This window comes from Podarcis filfolensis (genome assembly GCF_964270895.1).
Source record: "Podarcis filfolensis genome assembly, chromosome: 17".
In the NCBI taxonomy this organism is placed as follows: domain Eukaryota; kingdom Metazoa; phylum Chordata; class Lepidosauria; order Squamata; family Lacertidae; genus Podarcis; species Podarcis filfolensis.
In genome coordinates this window covers 7,519,461-7,547,355 of record NC_139621.1, presented here as the reverse complement: position 1 = coordinate 7,547,355, position 27,895 = coordinate 7,519,461, and the positions used below count along the sequence as shown (strand labels likewise).

At 46.7% G+C, this 27,895-nt stretch overlaps 1 protein-coding gene across 8 annotated transcripts in view; it reads left to right on the top strand.

Annotated features, from left to right (window-relative positions):
* The window catches only part of RFX1 (regulatory factor X1), a 50,412-nt gene extending 23,000 nt beyond the window's left edge, over positions 1 to 27,412 (top strand). For 3 of the 8 annotated variants that reach the window (XM_083592952.1, XM_083592955.1, XM_083592954.1), the window contains 18 exons: positions 1,304 to 1,396; positions 3,673 to 3,768; positions 4,748 to 4,834; positions 5,542 to 5,910; positions 7,316 to 7,410; positions 8,606 to 8,972; positions 11,182 to 11,363; positions 11,993 to 12,112; positions 12,617 to 12,732; positions 13,346 to 13,464; positions 15,556 to 15,665; positions 16,703 to 16,854; positions 17,178 to 17,275; positions 17,636 to 17,785; positions 18,921 to 19,129; positions 19,470 to 19,623; positions 20,369 to 20,414; positions 22,175 to 27,412. In XM_083592952.1, coding sequence (XP_083449078.1) covers positions 1,304 to 1,396; positions 3,673 to 3,768; positions 4,748 to 4,834; positions 5,542 to 5,910; positions 7,316 to 7,410; positions 8,606 to 8,972; positions 11,182 to 11,363; positions 11,993 to 12,112; positions 12,617 to 12,732; positions 13,346 to 13,464; positions 15,556 to 15,665; positions 16,703 to 16,854; positions 17,178 to 17,275; positions 17,636 to 17,785; positions 18,921 to 19,129; positions 19,470 to 19,623; positions 20,369 to 20,414; positions 22,175 to 22,341 — 2,730 coding nt within the window. In that variant the 3' untranslated portion in view covers positions 22,342 to 27,412. The remainder of the gene's footprint in view (positions 1 to 1,303; positions 1,397 to 3,672; positions 3,769 to 4,747; positions 4,835 to 5,541; positions 5,911 to 7,315; positions 7,411 to 8,605; positions 8,973 to 11,181; positions 11,364 to 11,992; positions 12,113 to 12,616; positions 12,733 to 13,345; positions 13,465 to 15,555; positions 15,666 to 16,702; positions 16,855 to 17,177; positions 17,276 to 17,635; positions 17,786 to 18,920; positions 19,130 to 19,469; positions 19,624 to 20,368; positions 20,415 to 22,174) is intronic. The other 5 variants (XM_083592953.1, XM_083592956.1, XM_083592957.1 and 2 more) reach the window with 3 other exon arrangements.
* Positions 27,413 to 27,895: the final 483 nt, after the last annotated feature.

Here is a 27,895-nt window from a genome sequence, read left to right as displayed (position 1 = left end):
TACAAAAATGTGATAATAAAACATAACTTTAAAATAGGCAACCTCCGTCAAAAAAGTAACATTCAACAATCATTAGAATAGTATAAAATAATAATATGAACATATAAAAGTTAAACAGGCAGTAGTAGCAACCTTAATAATCTTGCCCTTTTAGTAAGCCTGTTTATTAACCAGTGAAATCCTGCTAGTGAATTGTATGTTGTGCTTAAAATGTCCTTAGAATAATAGAAATGGCATATGTATGCTGTGCTGATCTCATTGGAAGAAGGGCAGGAAACAATTGTAACAAATCAGTATTATATAATGGTAAGATTTACACTTTAAAAAGGTTTTGCTGTGAAGTTTATAGTATAAACCTTCAGTGATTTTTCATAAAATATTCCTGTCCCAATCCCAGGCATAATGACTAACATTGTTATCAATTATCTATATTTATGGACATGATATATTTTGGGCAAGATATGTTTAGAATACACATAATTGTGATGCCATACACTTTCTGTATACATCTGTGGTATCACATCTGCACCAGGCCTGGAAGTTCCTGGAGGGTTTAAAGCAGTTTAAGGGAGTCTAAAGGATATGAGAATCCACTATATTAATTTAAGGAAATAAGAGTTTACATAGTATTCAAGAAGTACAAAAAAGTAGAAATAGAAAGTTTTTAAAAAAGTAGTACACTTAACCTATATTTGTCTGGCCAAGGGTATCCTCAGTTCTTGGTTTCAGAGCTTTTAAAGCATCTCTAAAGATGCTTACAAGCACATAATATCATCAGACCCATCGGGAGCTCGCTTTTGGTCTCAGCGGGAGCCTTTGACGTCCTGGTCATCCCCAGGACCTTCTTTGGGGCTCTTGCTGCCTACGAACCACCCCAAAACTCCAAAAACAGCAGCCGGTTCGCTGCGATAGTGATCCCAGCTTGCTTTCCCCTTGGTGGCAAACCGGAAGTGGTTGATTGCAGAGCATCCCATTTGAGGAGTCGGTTCCATGTTTTGTTTGATCCTCCCAACAGGCTTTCCTGAATCTCTTTCTTTTTTTAAAAAAAACCTTCTCTTAGCTGGTACGGCTACCTTGACAACTGAGTGAGAAAACGACAGTGAGTAGTGCAGGGTGGGGTGGGAAGGTAATTGCCTACGTGAAAGGTAGCTAGTAAAAAATTGCTCATATTATAATTCACCAAGTGTGTGTGTTTGGTTGGTGAGCAGTTCTTTGGTAGCTCACTGGTCAGTAGCTTCTGAATAGTCTCCTGGAGATACGGTAATTAACCAGGGCTTGCTTCTTTTATGTCATCCTGTTTCAGCGGCTGGTGGTACAGAGTACTTCACAGGCTAGTAAAGGAGGAGCTGTTGCGCTGGCCGTCCATGGTGTGCAGCAGGTCCACTCTTCACCTGAGGTGGGTGGCCAGATGTTTGGAAAGCCTGTTCAGATGTTCCATCCGCCATGAGTCAAAGAAAGCCTAGTTTTGCCTTCACTGTGTTGAATGATGTTGCTCATTTATTTATCTTCCTGATCAGTCCGATACTTCTTTTCTTCATCAGCTACTTCCCGGTTCCTCCACAGTTGATGCCCATTTCCAGTTTCCTCCTAAGCTCCCTTGTGACTATCATATTCTGTGAGACCTGGGAACATCTTCTCATTACCTGGCAATGGGTTCTTATCCAACCTCAGTTGCTCCTAAGCATCCTCTCACACATCACAGAGCTCAGTCTGCTCCCTGGCTTACCAGTGAGGTAGGAGCAATGAGGCAAGATGAAAGATTACTAGGATGTGCACAGCATAAATCTCAGTGCAAATCTGATCAAAAAGAGATAATTAGTGAGCCCACTTTGTGGTGGCACTGAGAACACAAAATTTCTCTGTCACAGTTGCATCCAGTGGGGCTTTTCCAAGTGATTTGGGAGCCTACTTGAAGTTGGCCCACAAGCGACATCAGAACCTTTGGAAACCTGCTGTATCAAATTTGTTAGCCACCTTGAGGATTAAGTTGATTGTATCTGCTTTAATGCGGACTCCTCTAGCTTACAGATCAGCTTGTCTAGATGAGCCTTCCTCAGCCTGGTGTCCTGCAAACTACAAGCCCCTTCATCTGTGTTAACTGGGACCGATGGTTATTGTAGTCCAAGATATTGGGGGTGGGGAGGTTGGGGTAGGCTATTCTAGGGCTGTAGGATGAATTTCAGTTACTGTGGCCTAAAGAAATTGACAGATTACTTGAAGGGTTACAGCCCTACCACATGCCTGCTAGGTAACGGTAAAGGATCCCTGGACGGTTAAGTCCAGTCAAACTTGACTGTGTGGTACAGCGCTCATCTCGCTTCAGGCCGAGGGAGCCAGCGTTTGTCTGCAGACAGCTTTCTGGGTCATGTGGCCAGCATGAATAAACCTCTTCTGGCGCAACAGGACACCACAACGAGTGCCAGAGTTCACAGAAACACTGTTTATTTTCCCGCTGCAGTGGTACCTATTTATCTCCTCATGCTGGTATGCTTTTGAACTGCTAGGTGGGTAGAAGCTGGGACAAAGCGGGGGCTCACCCCGTCGCACAGACTCAAGCTGCCGACCTTCTGATCGGCAAGCCCAAGAGGCTCAATGGTTTAGACCACAGTGCCACCCGCTCCCTAGAATTGGCCTCCACAGTCACTTACGGACACACTGTTAAGACCATATTCATGGAAGACAATCTTACTTGACTACGAGTGATCGCCAGAAAAGACAGCATGCCTATTTTGCGTCAAGTGTGTGTGCGTGTGTGTGTGTGTGTGTGTGTGTGTGTGTGTGTTACTGTACCCAGGCTATGATCATTTAGCAGCCTTATATTCTGTTGTTTCCGTAAAGCATCCTTTGCTTCAATATACAGGTTAGACAATTAATGTCCCAGGAGACTGAGACTGGACTGGTTTCTGTGTGTTGCCATTTTTCAATATCCCGTTTATGTTCATTCTGTCATTTTTGTAGCTAGCACCATATGTAACCTGGGAAGAAATGCAAGTTACTTAGAATATTTGATCTCTGACCTCCATAAGCACCAACTCTATAAAGCTGAGGCGTCTTCAGCCCCACTCCCATATCTGTTGGGATGGGGCTGAACACCCCCCTCGATCTTGAGGGGGCAGAGGAGGCTGAGCCCTTTCTCACCTGTCTGCTTCCTCCCTCCTCCCTTTGTCCATGGTCCTCCACCATCCTGCAGGTCACCCCAGCCACACAGTGTTGAGAGACACTGCACAGAGCGGTGTGGCCTGGCAGAAAGTTGCGTTGCTTGTGCAGTGTCGGGAGACGCTGCACAGAAACTTGGGAGGTCTGCGACAGCTGCACAATGTCGTGATGCGTGTGACGGGCCCCCCAATATTGGGCACAACTCAGTGCCCCTCTGCTATCCAACAGACTTCAGCAAAGAATATAGCAGTGCGTGTGGTGTCCCCTCCTGCTTTTTTGTTATAAAAATTGGTAGTGCTGGACAACCTTTCTCTTCCATAAAATGTTCATCAGCAGTATAATGACCATGTGGAAGTTTTTCTTAGAAGTAGAGTGCACCATGACTGAGGGAGGGACACCACCTGACTCCAGGAGGAGAGAAAGTAAGCATGAATTCTGAGACAGTAGTACATCATGCAGTTATGCCTTGCTCCTTCGTCCATACCCAAAAGTAAAGTCTCCTTCCTTGCCTTTCAGCGTTCCCCTGTCCAGAACAGCAGCTCTGCTGCTAAACCGGGACAAGTGCAGCAGCTCCAGGTTCACGGAGTCCAGCAAGTGCCTGTAGCACAAGAGGTGCTGTATCTTTGCTTGCCAATATCTTGCGGTCTCTTCCCAGTCATGGTAATGTGATTGGATTTTCGGGTAGCAAAAGCTGCAGCTTGTCAAGGGTTCACACTAGATTTTCAAAGTTCTATCTGTTAACAGTTTCTAAGCACTTTCAAGATCTTTATTGCACTCCATGTAGCCACTGCTTTCAGTTATAAGGTAGTGTGAACTTTCCTATAGTTTACCTTTGTTTTGTTGTGGAGGTGTCACACCAAATGCCAGATATGCGTAACTCTAAACAACTGTCCCTTTCACATTGCTACAAACTGATGTATTTATGTGATATTTAGTTTTCAGAAATCAAACTTTCCACGTGAAAGTTTGGGGTGCAATTCAGATTTATAAGACTAATATAAAATTTATGGGCCAGAATCAACTAAGCAATCTCAGTTGTGGAAGCCCACATGAGGACCTCTGCTAGTGCAGTGATGGTCAAACTTGGCCCTCCAGCTGTTTTTGGACTACAACTCCCATCATCCCTAGCTAACTGGACCAGTGGTCAGGCATGATGGGAATTGTAGTCCCAAAACAGCTGGAGGGCCCAGTTTGACCATCACTGCCCTAGTACAACAGGAATCTCTTCCCCAACCCCACCCCGCCCAAATTGGCCTGGAGAGGGTCAGGAGAAGCCTTGGAACAGAAATGCTTGTGCCGACAAGAGTGCTTTGTTGAGTTTCTCCTAATTGTGTTCAGATTCTTTGGAATACCCAAATGAAGTAATATGTTTGTAGGGCCTTTTGTGAAAATAGTATTTTTGTATGACTTCTGTAAAAAGAAAAATCATTACTTTGCATGTTTCATGTCCTAGGGTTAGGGTTAGGTTCCTGTTGGCCTGCTCTTGTCAGTATGTATTGCAAGTTCGACTACAGCTATCCTTGCGGCAAGGAGGCCTTGTATCACCTCTGCCTTCCAAGGCATTCTGATAAGTTCTGGTTTGTTTCTGCAGAGATCTGTTGTGCAGACAACTCCCAAAGCAGGCACAGTGCAGCAGCTGGCAGTGCAAGGACTCCAGCAGGTTCATGTTACTCAAGAGGTAAGAAAGAGATTTGACTGTTGCTTTCTAGCTGCCCTACTTTGGTAGCAGCTGTGATCTGCCATGGAGGATATTCCTAGATTAGCTGCTCCCCAAGACAGCTAGCCAGTGCCAGGGCATTAAAGCCTTTGCACCCATTTCTGTCCTGAATTCCTCAGCGGTGGGACGTTTAAATCTTTCCCACCCAGAACTAGCTTTCTGGATATATCCAAACTCCCCCACACCCTTCTTCTCTTGAAGAAGTGGTTAGTAGTCACCCATAACTCCCCCAGCCCCATGGTGATCACCATAAATTCTAGACAATGAAGATGGGGAAGGTTCTCATCCCTGCCAGTTCTTGTTTTGTAAGGAACCTTCTTAGCCACCATTATAGAATGCCTTGGGCTCACTGGGCAAAATGCAGATGAGGCAGGATGCGTGGACCTTCTGGGTTGTAATCAAAGTAGCATTAAGGGGAATATTCCATCAGCACAATCTTTCCTTGTGCAACAGAACTTCCACCATCCTCAATCTGTTCTGCAGGTTCTCTGGATACGAATGGCATTGGGAAAAGAAGAGGGGAAGTTCCCTTGCGCAAGTGGAACTCATTCTGCTTCTGCAATTATTTAATTGAATACCACCCTCTGCCTTAATCCTTCATTCCGGCAGGACATTTCTGGGTTTCTCCACTATCTCTGATTGCTTCAGTCTCTCTGTTTATTGTTTAGAGTGCAGACAGTGGCCCTTCTAAGAGCAATCAGCAGTCGCAGCAGCAAGAGCAACAAGGAGTGCAGCAAGGTCTCTCCCTAGAGTGCAGCAGCAGCAGCAGCAGCAGCAACAGTGCACCCCAGCTGGCCAGCTGCTGTTTATCTGGCCCAGAGCACAGGCTCCACTACATGCATTCTCTAGATTCTGCCTCGGAGCAGTGGGTGGAGCTGGTCCGCATGCTTCCTCAACCGCTCCTCCTGCCACAACAGAAGGTGGTGATAGAGCAGCTGCCATTCCTCTCCTCTCATCACTCCAGCCCTGACCAGAGAGTCAAGATTCAGAGAGTCCCTCAGGTGCTAGTGTTTGGAACAGCAGCTACAGCACTTAAAGTAGGTCCTGCAGAGGGCACCGATTGAGATCCAAGAATAGCAAGCTCTGTGCATTTCCCTTCCCACAGAGTCAGGTAGCAGAGCTTGCCAGCATTATCCCCTTCTCTACGATTGTGACTCTCCTCTTAATTAGCGATGGTAGAGCAACCCTCTTTCCTTCCCCACATACTGCCAGAGAAATTGAAATTCTTGGACCTCTTCAGCACTGGATGTGATTTTGATTTCATTTGCTTGAATCAGGTGTAGATATGGAAGTCTTGAGGGATTGGGGTTTGTGGGAGACATATGCCACCAGATAAGCATGCTACGTTTTGTGCAGGACTTTCAGTATTTGGGAGCCAGAACAGAGGCTTGCCATAGCTAGCCAGGATCCCAGATAACTGCATCTATGTTTATGAACAAGGTCTGATCTAGGTAAGCTAAATCATGCAGTACCGATTGTATGAGGACTACTTAGCCCATTTGCCCTAAAACTGTATCAGCTACTGAAACAAAGGCAGCTCCCTGAGCCAAAGTTAGCTGCTGTCTAGTGAGTGGAAACTGAGTTTTCTTCAAATCACCTCATCACATTGTAAGACATTAGACCCATCATGGCAAGTAAAAGGCCTCTTGTTTATAAAGCTGAGCTATAATCCATGTATTTCCATAAAACCAATATTGTACCATTGTTGCAAAGGGCCATTTCACACATTACACAGGAGCGAACCCAGGTTTGCCATTGAGCATGCACTCGAGGGCAACTGCAGCCAATCGTGGCTGTCCTACAAGTGCATCTGCATAATGCAAAAGTATATTTATCACACCTGCACTTTACTCTTGTAGATGTACACTTGCAACATTTTAGCTGCACTCTTAACAAAAATGTGCAAAGTGACCTTTAGAAGTGATGGAATTGCATGCAGCTCTGCACCTTAGCATTCTAGAAGGGAACACAAGAGAATCTGTTGGGGGCTCTTGCCTGCCCATCAAGAGCCCCCAGCACTTCCTTCTCCATGTTATACCATTGTGCTGCTTTTCCCAGGATCAGAGTATGTGGACCCTGGGTTCCTGACTTTCCTCACTATGGTTCTGACTTGTGGGGAAATCCTTGGTCCATGGGAATAAGCATTCTAGAGTCCCATCCCGTCCCCGAACCCCCTTCCCCCACATTTAATGTCTGCTAGATCAATGTCAGATGCAGGATAGAGGCAAATATAAATCATGAGACAGGTGATGACTGCTGCAAGCAGATTGACAGTAGGTGTGGCAATTAGGAAGGCAGAGAGGTCGCCTTTTGTCTAGAGGCGCCTAGACAAAGACGCCTTTTGTCTTGGGAGGGATTAGAGAGAGTGGAGCGCAGCGACCTTGGCCCATCCTGTCTCACCTCTTTTCCTTTCCTCTCTTTGTGGGCTTGCTGCGTTCTCAGGTGCAGCAGCTCCAGCAGGTACCTGTGCAGCATGTCTATCCCAACCAGGTGCAGTATGTGGAAGGAGGTGATGCCAGCTACACAGCAAGTACCATGTGAGTACATGCCTGGTGAGAAAGAAGGCTTTATTATACCGGTGCTGCCCCAGCATTCAAGCTCACAGTGAGCCGGGTATGGACTCCTGTCAGGTGCAGGCTGCAAGAGACACAGATCTTCACACAGATGCTAATTGATTCTATTCTGTATCTTAAGCCAGAGACGGTCAACTTCCCTGTGCATAGATGGCCAGACAATGATCTAGCAGCTGGAAATGCCTTTCTGGATGGCCAGGCTCCATCACAATATTGGTGCCACCTAGCAATGAGGGGTTAATGGTTATGGAGTATCTTCACCCAGTCGCAGCCGAACATTATGTTCTGGGAGCAGGTGGTGCTGAGCCTTGCCGATCGGAAGGTTGGCAGTTCAAGTCTGCACAACGGGGTGAGCTCCAGTTGCTCTGTCCCAGCTCCTACCAAGCTAGCAGTTCGAAAGCATGCCAGCACAAGTAAATAAATAGTTACTACTGCGGCAGAAAGGTAAATGGCATTTCTGTGCTCTCTGGCACTTGTCACAGTGTCCCGTTGTACTAGAAGCGGTTTAGTCCTGCTGGCCACATGACCCAGAAAGCTGGACAAACGCCAGCTCCCCCGGCCTGAAGTGAGATGAGTGCTGCACCCCATAATCAAATTTGACGGGACTTAACCATCCAGGGGTCCTTTGCCTTTTACCTTAGAACATTACATACAAATACCAAACACAGATGAAGCACTATGGTGTGGACAATATCTCTTAGACATTTCCCCTTTTTATTATAAATGAAACTATGGGCGCATGAACTTAGATTTTTCTTTTTAAAAATGAACTGTTTATTATTGTTTTGTGAAAAATAGAAAATGAAAGTTTATATAGTGAACGTTGTTGAAAATCAGGGAAGTTATTCTGAAGTGCTGCCTTGAAGAAGATTGGTGGATTGGCTGTTGATTGTCCCTGTTTTCTAATGGGGTGGGGAAACCCAAGTGAAATCACTTGGGGGCTGAGTTTGGCCAAGGAGCCATCAGTTGTGCATCCCTGAGCTAAGTCATCTTGATCTAAGCAAAAAGCATGGTAAAAGAGTGGTGATGTACAGCCTTCTCCTTTTTGCTCACTGTAGGGTGGTGTATATGTTTAGCTGCCATTTCTCTATAACAAGTGGTTGTTTTTCTTCACTTGGAAATCGGAGATGGAAACAGCACCTCTTTCTCCTGTTTTCAGACGCTCCAACACTTACCCTTACACGGAAACCCCTCTCTACACTCAGAACACTGGCGCAAACTACTATGAATCGCAAGGCACCCCAACCCAGGTCTCCACCCCAGCAACCTCCCAGACTGTGGCCAGCAGTGGGTCAGTGCCCATGTATGTCTCTGGAGGGCAAATCATAGCCAACCCAAGCGGAGGCAGCAGTGCTGGAGGAGGAGGAGGTGGAAATGGAAATGGTGGTGGCGGTGGCAGCACTGGTGGTGGCGGTGGAGGAGGCAGTGGCAGCAGCAGCACGGGGACCTACGTGATTCAAGGAGGTTACATGCTGGGAAGCTCAAGCCAGTCGTACTCGCACACCACTCGTGCCTCCCCAGCAACTGTAAGTCTGAGTCTCGCTCTGGATACCTTGCTGTTCATTCAAGGGGACTGGAGCTTCTGGGGGCCTCTTTGCTTTTTTCAGCAGCTTGTCCAAGTGCTCTTAGAGCAGTGGTTTTCATGGCTGTGTTCCAGGGAACCTGGGGTTCCTTGGAGCCTTCTCAGGGCTCTTCAATTAGAAGACCCATAATGATTGGGGCAAGCTTCCCTGAGATACCTTGCCTGCCCACAGCTGATCATTCTGTTCAAGGTGCAGCAGCAAGAAAGTATTGGGCCCCTTTTGGGTGCACTCTCAGTCCACACAGAGCAACCTTGAGCCCTAACAGTCAATAGCAGCACCCTGTGCATTCAAGAAAATGTCCCAGCATTCTCTGCAGTGCTAGGGGTTCTGTTGTGGACAAGTTGATATGGAAAATGTCCTTTGAAGGTAGCAAGTCTGAAAACCACTGACTTAGAGAATTAAACACTTATGCATGTTCCTCTGTTCAGTGTTCTTTTGCCCTTCCGAGAGGACATTGCTGCGATGGGGTATTATTATTATTATTATTATTATTATTATTATTATTATTATTATTATTATTTGGTAGGCCTGAGGCTCTTTCTGATGGAATCATTTTATATCTTTTAAAGGTGCATTGAACATTTGTATTACAGTAGGCATGTGAAAGTATAAAGTAATTCATAGTGCTTTTGAGACTCAAAGGAAAACGGTAGCTTTGATCATTCTAGTGAACGATGAACCAGAAGCTGGTTCAATAAAAGATGCCACCCAAGACAGCCCTATCATGAGGGAAAGTAGCATGTTTGGATGTCATTAAAGGCGGAAGAGTGGAACACAAGACAGATTTCACCCAGAGGGCACAATTTGCCGTCCTCTTGCACAGCTTCAATGTAGATTGACAGAAGTGTTTCATTTCCTTAGTCAGAGGTGGGGAACCTGTATCCTTCCAGATGTTACTGGACTACAGCTCCCATCATCCTGATCATTGGCCATGGTGGCTGAGCGTGATGGGAATTTGAGTCCGTCAACATCTGGAGGGACACAGATTCCCCATCTCTGCCATAAGTATAGCTTGCACAGAGAACTTATTTGTGGTTTTTGTCTCCTGTTAAGAGGGGATGCTCTTGCTTAGATTTTCTGGCCCTTGGTGCTACTTGCCCTCCTTCATGGGTCTTGTTCTCTGAGACCAGCCTTCCGAAAGCACTCTTTACCTCATGGTGGATCTAACTGAAGGTTGTGAAATGTGCCTGCTTTCTCTTCTGTGTGTCTTTAGACCCATTAGAATTCATTAGTTCTCACAGGAAACAATTCCTTAGTTCTTCATTGGAAACAATGGGAGGAAAAGAAATGGGATTGAGGTACTCCAGCTCTTGGACTGGCCTGATTCAGTCCCGGGTTTGGCATAATTCAGGCCTTTCCCTGGTCATCTCCCAGCATGTCCCCAAGCCAGCCCTGACCTGCAAACCCCTTTTGGCCCCCTACCCTGCCAGCTCTGGAGCACCAATGTTAGTAGGGCCAGGGCTGCGAAAGTTGGGGCGTGAAGGGGGAATCTAACGGCAGGTCTCTATACTGCTTCCATAGGATTTCAGTGTAAGGCTTGTAAAAAGATGTGTGGTTCTTATTTAAAAGAAGGCGCTGTGGGTTAAACCACAGAGCCTAGGGCTTGCCAATCAGAAGGTTTGCAGTTCGAATCCCTGAGACAGGGTGAGCTCCCGTTGCTTGGTCCCTGCTCCTGCCAACATATCAGTTCGAAAGCATGAAGTGCAAGTAGATAAATAGGTACTCCCCCCACTCCAGCGGGAAGGTAAACACCGTTTCTGTGCGCTGCTCTGGTTTGCCAGAAGTAGCTTAGCCATGCTGGCCACATGACCTGGAAGCTGTACGCTGGCTTCCTCGGCCAATAAAGCAACCCCAGAGTCATCTGCAACTGGACCTAATGGTCAGGGGTCCCTTTACCTAATAATATAGGAGTGTTAAATGTTTGACTTTGGCATCAACACAGCCTTCTCTTGTATAACTTTGGGACCCTGAGAGTGGGAAGAGAATGGACCCTCACATGGCTTATTAAGATGGTGCCCACCTCCCAAGCATGGGTTGCACCATGCGAACCATTCATTGAGAGAGATTGTGACAGTACCTGAACTATTCCCTTCAATAACTGCAAACAAAAGGGCTTGGAAGGCCCGTAACTTAGATTCCTGTTTCTTTGCAGGTCCAGTGGCTGTTGGATAACTATGAGACTGCGGAAGGTGTAAGCCTTCCACGGAGTACCTTGTATTGCCATTACCTCCTGCATTGCCAGGAGCAGAAACTGGAGCCAGTCAATGCAGCTTCCTTTGGCAAGCTCATCCGCTCAGTGTTTATGGGACTTCGCACACGCCGGCTAGGAACCAGGTAAATGAAAAATGACTTTCCCGTGGGCCGCATGGCAGCATCGCAGAATAAAAATGCAAGGTGCCTAAGCTGCCAAGCATCTCTGCATCCCCTGGGAGCTTCAGGAATACAGCTACTGTCAGCACTAAAGCCCACCTTGTTTCCCCATTCACAAACCTCAGATTGAGCAGAGCATGGGGGAAGTGTGGGTGTGCTGTACAGAGCGGGGAGAGGCACATACAAAGCCCACCCTTTCTCAGAGCAGTTGGAAGGTACCAAATGTCTCCTAAAAGGGAGCTTGTTTCTTAATGCAGAGGCCTAATGCCTGGACTCACACTGATCTGATTTGCGCCATGCCAGTGAAGCTTTGTAATGGCCAAATGGGCAAAATCATTTTTTATTATTTACGTCTTCCTCCTGGTAACTACCAGTAGGACATACGGGGAGGAGAGGTAAGAAAAGTCCCATTGCGCCAGCCGAAGTTCTTGCGTGGGCTTTCACTAGTGGCACTGGTTAGTTGAATTTGGCCTGTTATGTACCTAAGGGTACCTTGATAGCATCTCTCTGTGTCTGGTGGTGTACCTTTTGTTGTGGTCCAAGGGGTTTGTTTATATGGAGGCTTATGTTTTCCCACGTCACTTTTCTTTCAGAGGAAACTCCAAATACCACTACTACGGGCTACGCATCAAAGCTAACTCCCCGTTGCTGCGGCTCATGGAGGATCAGCAACACTTGGCCATGAGGCAACAGCCCTTTTCTCAGAAGCAAAGGTAGGAGATAGTGCAGGGGAAGGGCCGTAGTTTAGTAGCAGAGCACATCCTTAGCAAACAGAAGGTCTGAGCTTCAATTTCTGGTATCTTCAGGTAGGGCTGGGAGGATGTCAGGACTGAAACCCTGGCAGATACAAAATATTATTACAGATGCAAAGTGTACATATCAACAAGGCAAACCAAGGACCATATAGCCCAAGTATTATATGAAAGAGTAGAGTGCTGTATGCAGGTCCCCAAAACTGGAGACCCTTGTAGTGCTATTATCCTCTTGGAACTGAGTAACTTCTTTGGTGAGATAGACATTCTTGAAGTTCTCCTCAGTGTGAAAAGTGACAACAGGACCTTGAAATGTTTTTGAATCTGCTGAAGAAGATTTTTCCATAACAGAATCTGAGGCAACCCCTTTCTCTCTGTATCCCATGCTCTTGACATAGGCACATGCTATCGGTGTTATGGGCTGTGATGTGTTGTGGGCTGACTCCAAGTTGTTCTGCCTTATAGGCTCAAACCCATTCAGAAGATGGAAGGCATGACCAATGGAGTGGCTGTCGGGCAGCAGCAAGCCTCGGGGCTGTCTGATATCAGTGCCCAAGTACAACAGTACCAGCAATTCCTGGGTAAGGAGGGCCACTCTCTTGCACATGGCAGAGTGAGGTCTTTGAGATGGAAGCAGAGGACATGTGACACAAGCTTCTACGTGCAGTTGTTAGGGTCCCATGTTTGATCACCTGGCTCACAGAAGATGACTTTTTTGGTGGAGATTCTGTGGTGCCATGCCTGATGTGACTTGTTTGATACCTTAGACAGTGTCTGTGTGGTAGGAACACCTTCTCAGGGCCAAATTTTGTGGAGAACCTCCATGTCCCAGGAAATGCAGCACTGGAATGAGATGGTAGGGTCACTGTATGTGGGAAGTTCTTCACATGCATTTCCACAACCCCTGCATGGAGTCCTCACTACAAGGAATTATTTTTGGGCGACAACCATTTTGTGTCCATGTTACATTTGAAGCAGGTCTGTGTGGCTTCAGTGCTGGCAGTCTCGCCCTTGTGGCCAAGGATAGAGTAGGCCATGGAAACACAACTCCCCAGTCCCCTGAGAAGCTATAGATCCAGATCCAGATAAACCACCACCTTATCGTTCAAACTTCAGCAGACAGTGTCTAGGTGGGGCTGCTCCCTGGGATCCAGGGTTGGGCTTGGAGGGCTGATGTCTCTCTCCTCCTCACAGATGCCTCTCGCAGCCTGCCTGACTTTGCAGAGATAGACCTACAAGGGAAGTCCCTCCCTGAGGGCATTGGAGCCGAAGATGTGAAGTCTTTCCAGTCGCTCTATCGAGAGCATTGCGAGGTACATCAGGAGAGCACATTGGAAAGGGAAATCTAGGCAGGGGTGGAGAGCCTCCGGTTCCTTGCCTGGCCCTGCTCCGTACCCTCCTTGAATGTTCTTGCTTGAATGGAATGTACCCCTGAACTATGGCAATGCCTCTTGCTTGCCTCCATAGAGGGTGGAGTGATGGGTGTGTTTGCAGGGTAAGCGGGTGGATTGTACAAACAGCTTCTGTGTGACTGGAGTGTGGCCCACTCCAGTCACACAGTCATAAAAGTATGTTATACAAAAGTATAACATACTTTTGCCTTGGAACTCACTCCCCTTCCACATTTCCTCCCTCTCAACCTGCCCGCTAGGGGCAGGGAAGGTTGCCCATGAGGGACTGCAGCGCTAATGGGCTGAAAAAGGTTCCCCACTCCTGTGCTACAGTCCACTGGATGCAGTTGGAAAGTAGCAGGCTAATGTGCCTCCCAGGCAGGTGTGCATCAAATGGATCACCCTCTGCAGCCCCACATGCTTGCTTGTAGGCCTGGCATTGCTCTGGCTACTTCTAGGCAAAGCCATGTCAGTGGAAGCAGAACCAGGCCAACTTAACCCCTTTTGAATTTCTCTTCTGAGTTGTCTTCGTTTGTTTCATTTTATTAAACATTTCTAGACTGCCTTGCAGGTCAGTTATACTGCTGCCACAGCTTTGCCTGTTCTAAACTCATTACATGATGCCCCCAATCCAGTAATCTGTGGGTGACTTTTTTGCCATTCAGTTGCCTAAACTTTTGAAAATCTCAGGCATTGTTATTCTCATAACTCGTTTTGGAGGTGATACACCTGTTGCTCAGGCTGATTGTGTTAACTTAGCCTTGGAGGGGTTTTCATCCCTGAGAGAGTTTCCACAAAATAGTTGTGTGCCTTGTTTTTTGGATCTTAGTTTTTTAAACAGTCAGCTTGAGCTGATTTTTAAAGTTTTTTTTATTTCAACTATTTATATGGGTATATGCTTAACGCTGTATTCTCTAAATGTTATACAGTAAGATTGTGAAAGAAACAATAAAGATAAAATCAGTTAACATGAACGACAACATCAGAAAACTTACTTAAGATTCCTAGTGCAGTAGAAAGGTCTGCCCCAAGCACCAGAAATTCAACACAGGGGGGCCTGTCTGATCTCAGTTGGGAGGAAGTTCCACATCATTGTGCCTACAATACTAAATGCTTGGATCCTGGTATACAAGCTGAACATCAGAGTCATGGGGGACCACTGACTGTGACTCACCTCAAGACCTCTGTGACTGGGCAGGGATATAAGGAGTCAGGTAGTCCTTAACGTATCCTGAGCCCAAGTTGTTAAGCCCTTGTAAATTAAAAGAAGAGTCTCAAACTTCACCTGGTAGCAAATGGGCAGCCCCTGCAAGTTTTTTATTTGTTTGTTTATTTTTATTCAGAGGAAGCTTTTAAGCACCTAAGCTATGTCCTGGTGAATGGTCTGTTCTAGCTGCAGCCTTTGTGCAGATGTTTAACTACAAGAAGCATCATGGGAATTCAGAAGCATCTTGTCATCTGCATATATTTCTTAAAGATTAATGAATTTATTGTAGCATTCGTTTTTTAGTGCTCGAGCCTGTATGTGTGAAGTTGAGAGTGGACCTACACACATTTCAGATTGGGGGACATCTGTTGTGAGACTGAAGAAACACTTGCTCAAAGTAGGGTTACCATACATGAGTGAACAACTGAAATTAATGTGATTCAGTCACTGGGGCAAAGCAAGTCAGGCAGCACACCTTGCAGGCAGGTACTCAATTTGCATGGCACAGATGGAATAATTAGAGTTTTGCTTCAATATGAAATAATTTGTATTGAGTCTGTCCATGAATTCCATTTGAGCAGCCTTTATGCTCTATCTGCTCTCTGAAATATTCTGCTTGAGTATTAGCAGAGTATTGGTTTTGAATTCAGAAATGACAGAATGTGCTGGAGAACTGGGTTGACTCTTTAAAGGCAGCCTATCATCTTGTTGATAGGAACAAATTAATTTAGCAGGGAGGGTCCTGCTGTCCCTGTTCCTTCCTGTCAGGTCTAAAATTAAATCACACAACTACTTCTCCTCCTCAGGCCATTGTTGATGTGATGGTAAACTTGCAATTCACACTGGTGGAGACACTCTGGAAGACTTTTTGGAGGTACAATTTGAACCAGCCCAGTGAAGCCACCCCCATCGATATGTGAGTCTTTGTTTTTTTGGCATTTATATAAAAATGAACTACATGCTGTAGGGTGCTTTGCAAATTTATGATGCAGAGGCTGTCATTTCTGGACATCTGCAAGTGACTTCTGCTGAAAAGTATATGGGATTGGCTTTTTGCTAAGAAGTGCATCAGACCACTGAACACTAAGGACAGGTTCACTCTACTGTCTCCATGATCCAGGTCTGGGTGCATTTCTCAACTGTTTGAGCAACAAAATCACTTCCGTGTTTCCTCTGCTATATAGCACTTCAGTGCTGTATTGTCTCTGCTCATCCCTTTAAGAAGGATATCACACTTACCACGGGTAGCCAGCCTGCGGCACAGACGCCACTATGCAGCAAGGGCTTGCAGCCTATAGTCAGCCCAGCACTCAGTGGAGAGTTAGGCGTATATGCCTATGGGAGTAGAACAACAGTAAAAAGAACTCCACCAGTTTTGATTTGATCTAGGCATTCCCAGACTTTGCTGAATTGACGTTCCATACCTGTATCAGCATCTCCCCAAGTTCCCTGCATCTTCCTCTGCCACCAATACCCAGATTATTTTCCCCAGCATCTCTTGGGTATAGTCTGCAGGCTCCTTTAATACAGAATCTGCTTCTGTATCAAAATAAATGGAGCAGTTCACTGCCCTGCAGACCTGTTGATTCAGACTGACAGAGGACTTGGGCTGGCATGGCCACATTAGGATCTAAAGGCTAAATGTAGGGGTTGTAAATGGGACAGGAGGAAAATAAAACTGATAGGGGGAAGAATAACAACTTGTTAATGAACTTCTTATAGCAGAGGAAATGTGAACCTTTGCAGGGGAACCAAAATAGGAAGTTGTTTTCCCATCTTAACTGCCTAGCATCTTATCTCCACCTTTGCCCCGCAGGCCCTTAAACATCTAGTATCCAAAATCTATTTGCTGTTCCTAGGGAAGGGCTGCTGGCATAGCTGATGGGTCTTGATAATCTGAGTTGTGGCTTGGTGATGGTGCTCTTTAACCAGGTGTCTCTGTTTCATATTTAGTCAAGACGAAGCAGAGAAGCGTCTCCCAAAGAGCTGCTTGGTGACACTGTCCAAGTACGAGCCTGTCCTCAAATGGACGAAGGACTGTGACAACTTGCTGTACCAGGGGCTGGTAGAGGTCCTGATTCCAGAAGTGCTCCGGCCCATTCCGAGTAAGCTCATCCTGCCCAGCTCATATCCGAGGCCTGCAACAGACTATCCCAAGCCTAGGGCCACAGCCAGTACCAATGCTGAAATCAGGATGCTTCAGCTGCTGGTGGGGCTCTGCCAGATGCTCCTGCCTTGTTCCATAGTGGGCTGGGTGATCGGCCTCATGTGCTGGTTTGGGTAGGAAGCCTCTTTGGCCTGAGGTGGAGGCATTTAAGCCACCCCCTGAGTGCCGTGTGGCCCTTGGACTTATTCTCTACTACCCCCATGAACAGAGGACTGTCGACCATCTTGAAACAGGCCATGCTAATGTTACATCCTTCCCCAGGTGCCTTGACGCAAGCAATCCGAAATTTTGCAAAAAGTTTGGAGAGCTGGCTGACGAATGCCATGATGAATATTCCAGAAGAGATGGTCCGCGTTAAGGTGAGCCAGATGTGGGAAGCTGTGGGGTTCCGTTGGTCTTGGCTTCCCATTTTTCTGAGACTAGGAGGTCTTAAGGCAGTGCTCTCTGGAGCCTTCAGTCTGTGTTGCAGCAGATCAGCATACAACTACTAAGTCACATTGGGTGAGGTTTTCTGCCTCTGCACCAGTGACCAGAATTCGATGCCATAGTTGGCTCTTTTCAGCAGTTGGAGCCACTCCTCCCCCACCCCGCTTCCTAGTGGGGGTGGCAGCAGAACAAACTCCTAGCTCCTCAGTTTGGGGCTGGTGGGAAATATGGCAGACCAACACGGCTACCTATCTGTAACTGGGAAATATGTGTTACTGTGTTTTGTCTCTCAGGTTGCAGCAGCAAGTGCCTTTGCCCAGACGCTGCGGCGTTACACCTCCCTGAACCACCTTGCCCAGGCTGCCCGGGCTGTTTTACAGAACACTGCCCAAATCAATCAGATGCTGAGTGATCTCAACAGGGTGGATTTTACTAATGTCCAGGTAACAACCTCCACACTTCTGCCACTGTTTTCTTCCTCTCCCATTTTGAATCCAGGAGCTGCAAATTATCTTCCTATTGACTGGTCTCATTTAACCCCAAGGCCTTATTTGGCATTTTGAGTGGTCAAAATAAGAGTTGTATCAGACACAGGCCTTACAACTTATTTGCTAGGCCCATCTGCTTCAACATAGGACTTTCTCATAGTGGCACATGTGCACTGGGAGCTCACAGGTAGGAGCCTTCCTAGGGATTGTTCCCAGAATTTGGTCCTTGGAGGATAGTTCATTTACGTTTGATGGCTAATGGCTGTTGATGGACCTGTTTAAAAGCCTTCTAGATGTTGCACATACACATGAACGCAGTGCTGGCACCCTTTTTTCTTGTGCTCCCAGAAAAAGCGGATTTGGAAGCAGTGTGTGATGAGAAGCAGTGGGGGGGGCTGCTTCATCCTTACCCCACTTCTTCAGATTCTCTCCCCCTTCTCTCCCCTGCCCCCCACTTAACAGCACATTTGTATTCCTATAACTGGAGTAGGAATAGGGGTACTTGTGCTTCAGATGCTGCTGAACTGCAACGCTCAGCATCCCTGACCATTGGTTGTGCTGGCTGGCACTGATGGGAATTGGAGTCCAACAATTCCCTAAACTAGGAATTACTGCAACTTGGCCCTAAACTAGTGACCACCACATTCTGTGATTGTGAATTCCAGAATATAATTATTACTTGTGAAAAAGTATGCTGATTAATTCTAGCAGTGAATGTATCTTTTTAGTTGGGTGCCCAGTGATGACTTAGCGGGACAGTGAAATGATCTGGCTAAAACCGTGATGATTTTAGGTGGGCACAAGTAAGCCAGCTCCCTTGCTGCCACCTGCTCCTCCTCCCCCTCTTTGGGCAGTCTGGACTCTGTGGGCTGTCTGGATCTCCTTTTCATCCCATCCACTACATGGGATTTGCCTTCATAGCCATTGACGGTATTTTGTTGTCATTTGAGACTCCATGGTACCCGATTTCCCTAGCCACTTTGATTCTACAGTTCATTTAAGTAGCTTCAGAGTGGGTCATTGGCTTACCCAGTGGGGAAAGAGAAACCCCACTGGAGACGCCTTTCTTCCTCCTCTTGCTGCTCCGCAGGAGCAGGCCTCATGGGTATGTCGGTGCGAGAATCGTGTGGTGGAGCGCCTTGAGCAGGACTTTAAGATGACTCTGCAGCAGCAGAACTCTCTGGAACAGTGGGCCGTGTGGCTGGATGGCGTGGTCAGCCAGGTCCTGAAGCCCTACCATGGCAGCCCCAGCTTCCCCAAAGCCGCCAAACTCTTCCTCCTCAAGTGGTCCTTCTACAGGTAAGTAGAAGGTGAGAAGCAGAGTGTTGGGCTTGGTTCTGGGCTCACACCCAGCTCAGCCATAGACTTTCCCCCTGCTGTTTAGCCATGCCTGTGAAACAGGGCAGTTTATGTGCCTTGTGATGCTGCCTGTAGATGCAGATTTAGGGCCGTGCAACTGGTTCTCCTGCACTGGGTGCCGAGTCGAGGGGTGCTGCTGCAGGGCATTGCAACTATGGCGTAGTGCACACACAGAATGGAAGATTGGGGGGGGGGGGATTTTGGCCTCACACAGGGCACTGCAAAGTCCTTCCCTGCTGCCTGCATGGTAACTGCAGCATTGGGTTCCTTCTTTCTCCAGCTCTATGGTGATTCGGGATCTGACCCTGCGGAGCGCAGCCAGTTTTGGCTCCTTCCATCTCATCCGCCTCCTCTATGACGAGTACATGTACTACCTGATAGAGCACCGTGTGGCCCAGGCCAAGGGAGAGACTCCCATTGCTGTCATGGGAGAGGTAGGTGTTATGGGCTTTGGACTTGAGGTTGGAAAATCTTGCTTAAAGAGCTAGAACCATTCTGATTGACATGCCCTTGGCTGGGATGTCAGAATCAAGAATCTTCCCCCCGTTGACACCAGGGAGCTTTTGGACATATGAAGCTGCCTTATATTTATTTGTCAAATTATTGATCCATCTTGGTCGATAATGCCTCTCTGGTAGTAATTTTTATGAATCTCTAGTCTCCTCTTCCAACCCAATCTTAAGATTCTGCTAACTGGGCAGGTCAGGGATTAAATCTTGGACCTTTTGTATGTGCTCTAGTGCTGAGCTGCAGAAATGTTGAAACTGTGCCTCTGTTTGTATGCAGAGCCCAACCTGTTTAGTTTAAGACTGTGGTCTTAAAAGTTCCACACACTAGCATGATACACTTTCGCTTGCCCAGTGCTTACCAGTGAGTGAGGAGCCATGCCTAATCCATGTTCCATTAGCTGGTAGATGCTTGTGTGGAGGTCAAGAAATCAGCGAAATGCAAACAAGAAGTAGTGCCCCATCACCACCTCCAATTTTTAGGCCACAGAGAGTTCATTGCCATGTTCTGGAAGGGGGGGGGGGTCTCTGCACTGTTTCTCCGCCTATTCCAGATCTCTGCCTGAGAAAAAGAGCAGGGCCCACCAGCATGGAAGGGCTGCGTGAGGCAACAGGCAGGGTAGTCTGTAACGTGGGGAGATCCTTACATATGTTTTCTTTGTTTCTTTTTAAGTTTGCAAACCTGACGAGCTCCTTGAACCCCTTGGATCCGGATAAAGGTATCACCCAGCCCCTCGGGAGGCCAAACGCTTAGGCTTTGTTAGTGGTAGATGTTAGAGACTTTGGGCGCATTACTCTCCCTCCCACTTACAATGTGTGAGGCGGTAGTGCTCTTCCCATTTGTCAAGTATGAAAGGGAAACTGAAGGAGGGAGGTTACCTGAGGCTATTCACTGAATTCAAGAGCTAAGCCAGTGTTGGAGCCCAACCATTAAGTCTAGTCGTGGACGACTCTGGGGTTGCGGCGCTCATCTCACTTTACTGGCCGAGGGAGCCAGTGTTTGTCCGCAGACAGCTTCCGGGTCATGTGGCCAGCATGACTAAGCTGCTTCTGGCGAACCAGAGCAGCGCACGGAAATGCCGTTTACCTTCCTGCCAGAGTAGTACCTATTTATCTACTTGCACTTTGACGTGCTATTAACCACCCTTCATGGGGGGGTCACACCCATTTAAAATAAAAGATTAAAAAGAGTTTAAAACAAATTACATAGAGAAAGAGACAAGTTTGTTTACTGCAGTGTCCTTTGGTTTGCTTGTGGCTGCCCTCTTTTTCTGGGGTATGTTACAGTACTAGACAGGTCTTTCTGATCTCCTGGATGCAAGACCAGAACACAGAATGAAATCAAGGGCTCATTAGCTGGCTTCAAGCTCAGTGAAGCTATGGATTTGAAATGACCTTGGTCCCATTTCATTCTCTTTACTTCAAATTTTTTCCCACCTGTAAGATGGGAATGTTAGCAAACCCCTGTGTGTGGTTAGAAGTGAAGAATTCGTAGATATAAAGCAGGGACATGCAGCTCTCGACCTATTTTTTTAAAAAAAAACGCCCTCTGTAAGTCCTCATTTCAGACCTGGCAAGAACATTCTTCTAGGTGAGGAAGAAGAGGGAGGCAAAAGGAGAAAAGTGGGTGGCAGAAGATGTGGCTCCATCCACTTTTGGTGCTGGCCTCAGCAGCATGTGCTCCACAGATTAGCCCTGAGGGAAGGTGATCCTCAAACAAACAAAACATGTAAGAGAGAGAGGGAGAAAGGAAGGAAGGGGATGCTCAGTCGGGAAGGGACTTGTTGTGTTACAAGCTGCCCCTGGAGCTGTGGAGGGTGTATTTACATCATCACCTGTTCATTTAATGCCAGTTGCTAGCAAAATACCAGCTGCTGGGAATCACTGGTAGAGAGTGTGTTGCTGTGCTAAGGTCCCGTTTGCAGTCTTCCCACAGGCAGTGCAATACTCTCCCCTGTCCCCAAGTTCTTTGGCCTGAGGAAGAAGACTTGGGCAAAGGGAAGGAGCAGTGGTAGCTACAGACACTTTAATATAAGTATCTTTTAGTATCTTAAGTATCTTAAGATCTTTTACATTTGCTGGATAAGACTGAAGGTCTATATCTTGAAGCATTATATATTGAATGGAGCCTTCCAGGTGCCTCTCAGAAACTCTTATAAAAGGCAAGTGGGCCTTAACTTTTGGTAGGTGATATTTATATTAACATTTCCCCTCTGAGCATGGGGGCTCTATTTAGATGTCATGGCTAATACCTGGATTTTACTTAGGCTTCCAAGTTGATAGCTGATGACTGTCTAGTTCCCTGCTGTTCTTTGTCAGCTGGACTTGAGGGGGGGTACCCAGGCTGTGGTTTGAAAAAGACATCTCTGAGGATTGAGGGGACAAAATAGGCTGGTGCTTGCATTGTATCAGTCCTCAGGTTTTTTCAACCAGGCTGCAAGTCTCAGGATTGCTGTAACCATCTCTCTTTCTAAATCAGATGAGGAAGAGGAAGAGGAAGACGAGAGTGATGAAGAAATGCCCCAAGAATTATCTCTCAGCTCCAACGAGTCCAGCAGCTTAACAGCAGAGTCTATGGAGCCACCTTCGAAGCTGGCACGGACAGACTCCCGGGGCATCTTTGTACAAGCACTGCCCTCCAGTTAAAAAGCAGCACAGGAGGGACTGACTGCCAAGTGGCCGGCAGGAGGCCAGGATGCACCTTGCGCTGCGTTGCGCTGCCCTGCGATAAAGATGAGCTGTTCCCTATCTCCAAGTGGTATGCAACGCGCTTTCATTTCACACCTCTCCGTCTCACCTGTAGCCCAGTGTAGCCCAAGCAAGCCCCCAGTTAGGAGCACTCACCCCAACAGCCTTCCCAGCCCCTAGCAGCACCGAAGGGGCTGGTTTGGGCGACTTGGGCTGGTTTCTGCCTCATTCCAGCTGCTGCTCTGATAACCTGGGTTCCCTGGAAGTTGGCTTAGCCCTTCCGCCCCATGCCCCTCATCCATGGCTGCTTTCCACTGTCAGTTGGAGGGGGTGCTTGCCCAGGCACAAGTCCCAGCCCCCACGGTCTCCGCTCCCAGAGCAGTGAGTGCTATTCAGTTATTAAACTGGGGTAGGTTCACCTGGGGTCTAGCCATTACTGTCTCTTGGCAAGGACTAGGCTATGCACAGTATCTAGTAACCCTACGTTTCTTTATATGGGTAGCCAGATGAGTCACAGAGATGGCTGCCTGGGAAGTGGCACTCCAGCTGCTTCCTCAGATCAGGCTGAATGTCACTAGATGATGGGGAACGTTTCCTGTGTCTGCCTGGGAGTTTCTGTTGTTCCTGGGCATCTGCCTTAGTTTTGTACTTCTGGGGGCTGTTGGGCTCATGGTTTGAGCATCAAGGAACTTGAGGAGTGGTCGGTGCTTGGGTTTAGAACTCCCAGCAACAAGAATTGTGCCTGTTTTGGGGTGAGGTGCTGTGCTGTATTCATCCCATAGCTTCAACATGGATCCTGGGTTACTCTTTCCTGTGTTCTATGACAGTGGCTAAATGCAACAATGGGTTTTCTCAAGTGTGGTGTGTGCTACTGGACTTTGGACTGCCTCAAGCTAATGGATGTGTGAGATGATACTTTGAAGAGGGCAGCATGTACCTGTACTGTCACAATGGTATCCAAGCTCCCATTTGCCACGGACATGTGCCTAATGACCACATGCATGTGTGGGCATGCACCACATGCTGTACTCTCTTTGTAGCCCAGTCTGACCTTAACTGCTTGCAGACTTCTTGCAGCAGGCGGGGTCTCATTAGAATAGGAGCTGCAACACTGCAGTATTACGGTCTACAGTGGGTGGCCCTGGCTCTATGCCTGACAATTTCTAATTAGTTTTTAATATAACTAATTCTCATTTTTCCAGCTGCTTAGAAGTTGTCCAGGGCTTATTGCTCTGAGCAGCTCCTTCCATCCAACCCATTGCTTAGCTTGATTTCTGCCCTACCCCCCCCCCCTTTTCATTCTCAATAAGCATGTCTGAATTTACAGATAATTCTTTCATAACATGCAATTGAACTCTCGCTGCAAAACTCATAGGATTCTCCCACTTCTGTACTCCTGCTGCTACATTTGGGTGCAGAGAAGGCATGAAGCAGCTGTGTTCTCAGATGCTATACTGTTCCTGATTAGCTTTATTGTATGCAGTTTTAAGCTGATTAGTGCTGCTGCTGGTGACTGGCCAGAAATTTGTCTCTCTGGGCAGATTTGATTATCCGTTGTGACAAGTCAGGAAGCCCTACCTGTTGTTAACCCAAAGTCAGGCTAAGCGATCCCTTTAAATCAGGGATGGGGAATGTGGCCTTTGAGATGTTGGACTCTGAACCCCCATCATCTCTGACCTCTGGCTATGCTATCCGGGGCTGGTGGAAGTTCAGCAGCATCTGGAGAGCCAAAGGTTCCCCCATCCCTGCTTTAGTGTCTTGAGTAGGAATGGGAATGCAATACTAGTAGGATCTTTGAGTCAGTGTCCTTTGCACTGGACTCCTGGTACAGCTGTGACAAAATGGTGTCGCATTTCAGCCACACCAGATAATTAGCTGCACTAATTATAAAATCCTCCAGTGCTGGGCTTCTCGGCATGCAAAATGGTAGCATAAACAGTACCGCCTTCTGCCAGACATGGCTAACTCACCTGTGTTAAGCGTCTGACCATTATGCAAGGCTAGCTTTTCAATGCGATCAACAGTGGCAGACAAATACTTAGCTTTTGCAGGTGTGGAGGGCGGGGTGGGGGTGGGGCAGACCTTCCAATAACCAAGTAACGGGGTCTGGATACATTGATTCCACTTACGGTTTTATTATGGCTGTCACAATGCATAGGATAGGGTTAGTCAGTCCTCTTGTGAGCGCTTGGAGGCCAAAGTCTGCTTGATACACTGCAGTCAGGTGGGATTCAGTGTAGGAGCTACTACAACCAGTGTAACTGTGGTACAAAGTACGCTTTTATCTCAGCCTATATCCACGCTAACAGCCCACCATCAGCCACATTGCAGCATAATTAGGCTACAAAATTTGGATGGTAATCATGTGGATGCAACCTACTTGATTACACTGGTCCTGTGATAGGAAAGGTCAAAGGGAAAGCAAACTGAAGTACTTGGGAGGGTAGAGATCACTGCAGAACTATCTCCAATTGGCACTGTAAACGCTAGCTTCCTCCCCTTACAAGCCGTAGTTGGAGGAGTTCGTAGGCTCAGAGCTTACAACAGTGGGTTTGTCCTTACCCATTACAGCTGCTTGTAGCAAGGCATGAAGACTGTCCAGGAAAGGTGTAGCCGCTGTTCATTATCTTTGTGTGTTGACCTACCCGGGTCTGGAAGGTGGGATTCAACAAACATTTTGCTTGTATGAAAACCCTTTGCTAATTGCTGACTTTCAGCAGAGACTTTTCAGGCACTAGCATCACCCACTCCAGGAATCCAAATCATAGAGGTTGATGCTGCACTCCTGTTTCCTATAAAACACCTCTATCTAGGGTAGCAAAACGAAAGATCTGGGAGCCTTTAAGTTAGGGGTGTGCACCAAAGCAAGTGGTCGAGGAGGAAACTCTTAGGACCATCCTTGTAGTCCCTCAGTTCCTTGAAACCTTTCTCCTTACCAATAGATACTTCATGTAAATCTTTTAACCCTCGTCGTCATATAAAGGTGCTCATAAAGGGTGGCATAGGAATTTAATTAATTAATAATAATAGTTGGTAGTCCAATAAGACTGAGATTTGAGGCTTTCAGGCAGTGGCGGAGCTTTATGCCCCATTACCTGGGGGTGGGCGGAGAGCAGGCAGGGGCCGTGCGCTCCCCCCGCACGCCTCTTCTTCCGCCAGTGCTTTCCGGTTCTTCTCTTTTCTGGTTTGTCCAAATTCTCCATGTAAAAGAAATTGGTTTACTGAAGCTACCTGCCTCACAGCAGAAACCAGAGAATCCCATTGTTCTAGCCACTACCATCGTATTCCCAACCTCAGCCAAATAGGCTGGTGGCTGCTCTTAGCTACACCCAACTATATTAAGCTGCTGTAATTACCTAGAGCACAGCACCTCCGTATCACCCCCATCATGTAAATGTGCCAGCTTGCTTAGCGGCACATGGGTTTTACAAGTACCGGGATTATAGGCAGGCTTTCTGGTCCTTCTAGCGAGATATCCCCTCTGCAGTTGTTGCAGCAGAGCAAGTGCATAGTGTGCTAAATAGGAACTTACCCCCCCCCCTGTAGTCCCAATTAAAGTGCAATCAGTCAGTCTAGTCTAGAGAAGGGCTACTTAAAGAGAGTTGCCCAGCTTGTGGGCCAGCAAATTTCTCCTTGAAGTGACTGACTATAGGAAAAACACAGGTGCCAAAACTTTTGCTTTGCTCCTGTAGCAGAATGCTACCTTGAAGGGAGATATTTGCACAAAGCACCTCTTCATTATTTTGAACTACAGCAAGTAGGATGCAGGTGATAGAGGCATATTTCTTTCCTTACCAGAGGCTTCATAGCCATTTCCCACTTTGCAGAAATAAGCACTTGCCCTGTCAGAGAAGCACCTTATTTATCATACCTGCCTCTTCTGCTGCTTTTACTAACAATTCACAGCAAAGCAGTGTGTTCAAACGTTTCTGGTTATGCATGCTGATTAACTTCACTGTCAGGCATGTGAACATACCCACATACCTGACAAAGCAAGATACGCCCATCAGAGATGAAAGGTTCGTACTCCCATCAGGCATATAAACCAGTGATCTGAAAGGGACAGGCTGTAAATCAAGGTTCCAAGTAATGAGACTCATCTGTTCCAGCATTCCCCTAGTTCTTGCTCTCTGAAATGTATGCAGATTGGCTTTAGCTTTAGAAAAGTCCTAACTTTGATATGGAAAATGGATCATGTTGTTTGCAAAAACCTTGCTTCTGTAAGCTAGCTATTCCCCTCTTTGAACTGTGCAGAATGCTGGATCTACCAATCACGCAGGACTCAACAACATGAATGAGCTTACCTTTTTATTCAGTTGCTGCCTTACACAATGCCAACACCCATTCCCTCTGAACCAAGATTCTCTCTGTCCACCAAGATGATTAGCTGCAGAGCAGCTAAGGAGAGTTATCAATCAGCAGGTTCAACTCAGTCTGGATGCTCCAGACTGCAGAAATACTTGCTAGATGAGAACACCGCATTCACTTTTTAAAAGAAACCAGTCCTCTGTTCCCTCTGTGCTAGTAACTAAGCAAACAGGTTTGGTTACTTCCTACTCTAAAGAAAGTAATCACTCTTCTGGTTTGTAACTGAATATTAGATATTCTAGTTTTAAACAGAAAAAAAAATCTGTGCTTTTATATGTAATTGCTAATTCTTGTTCTAAAAACCACCTAAATATTGTGAGATTGGTGAAGATAAATTACTTGATATTTTTGGGTTTTTCAACCATCATGGCCTTATTTGTTCAATTTTCCAGTGTTTTAAACCTGTGATATAGATGTTTATTGCAAATCTACATATTGTATAAAATATATATTTTGTGTCAATCTTTTGTGCAGCAGCAGCTTTAGCTGCACTATAGACTTCAAGTGGAGTTTGAAGAGCTTTGTAGGTGTCCTGGGTCCATGAGATGGGCAGTGCCTGTGGTCAGATGATGTACGTGTGTGTAGTCTGGAGTGAAAAAGCTGTTTTCTACCTTTTGTAGTTCTTTCTTAAGAAATAAATTCAGCCGTGTTCTTTGCCTAGGATGCTGCTTGCTTACTCTTACCAAAATAAAATTTTACCTTCACTTTTAGTCCAGCTATACTAAACTAAGAGGAGGACAACCTTGACTTGACATCCTCTGCAAAAACCTTGACTTGGCTAATAGGTAGGACACCCACTGCATATAAGCAGTAAACATTAGTTTTTATAGTTTACAGCCACTGCAAACCTGGCTATTTGAATTTCATCATCTGCACTCTCAAAGCTGTTAGCCTCAGGAAGCAAGTTCCCATCTAAGAAGCTTCCCTCTCAGCTTTTTAGAGTGGGAAGTGGGAACCACAGCAAGGAGGGGGACTGATTAGCTCCTCCATGGTTCAGATTCTACTCAACACTCCCTCCTCCCAGTGTCTGTATTTTAAATATTGCACATTAATTGCCTGTTTCATCTAGCTTGGCGCTAGAACAGCCACTTTACAGGGAAGACAACATAAGACAAGCCTACTGGATCAGGCCAGTGGCCCATCT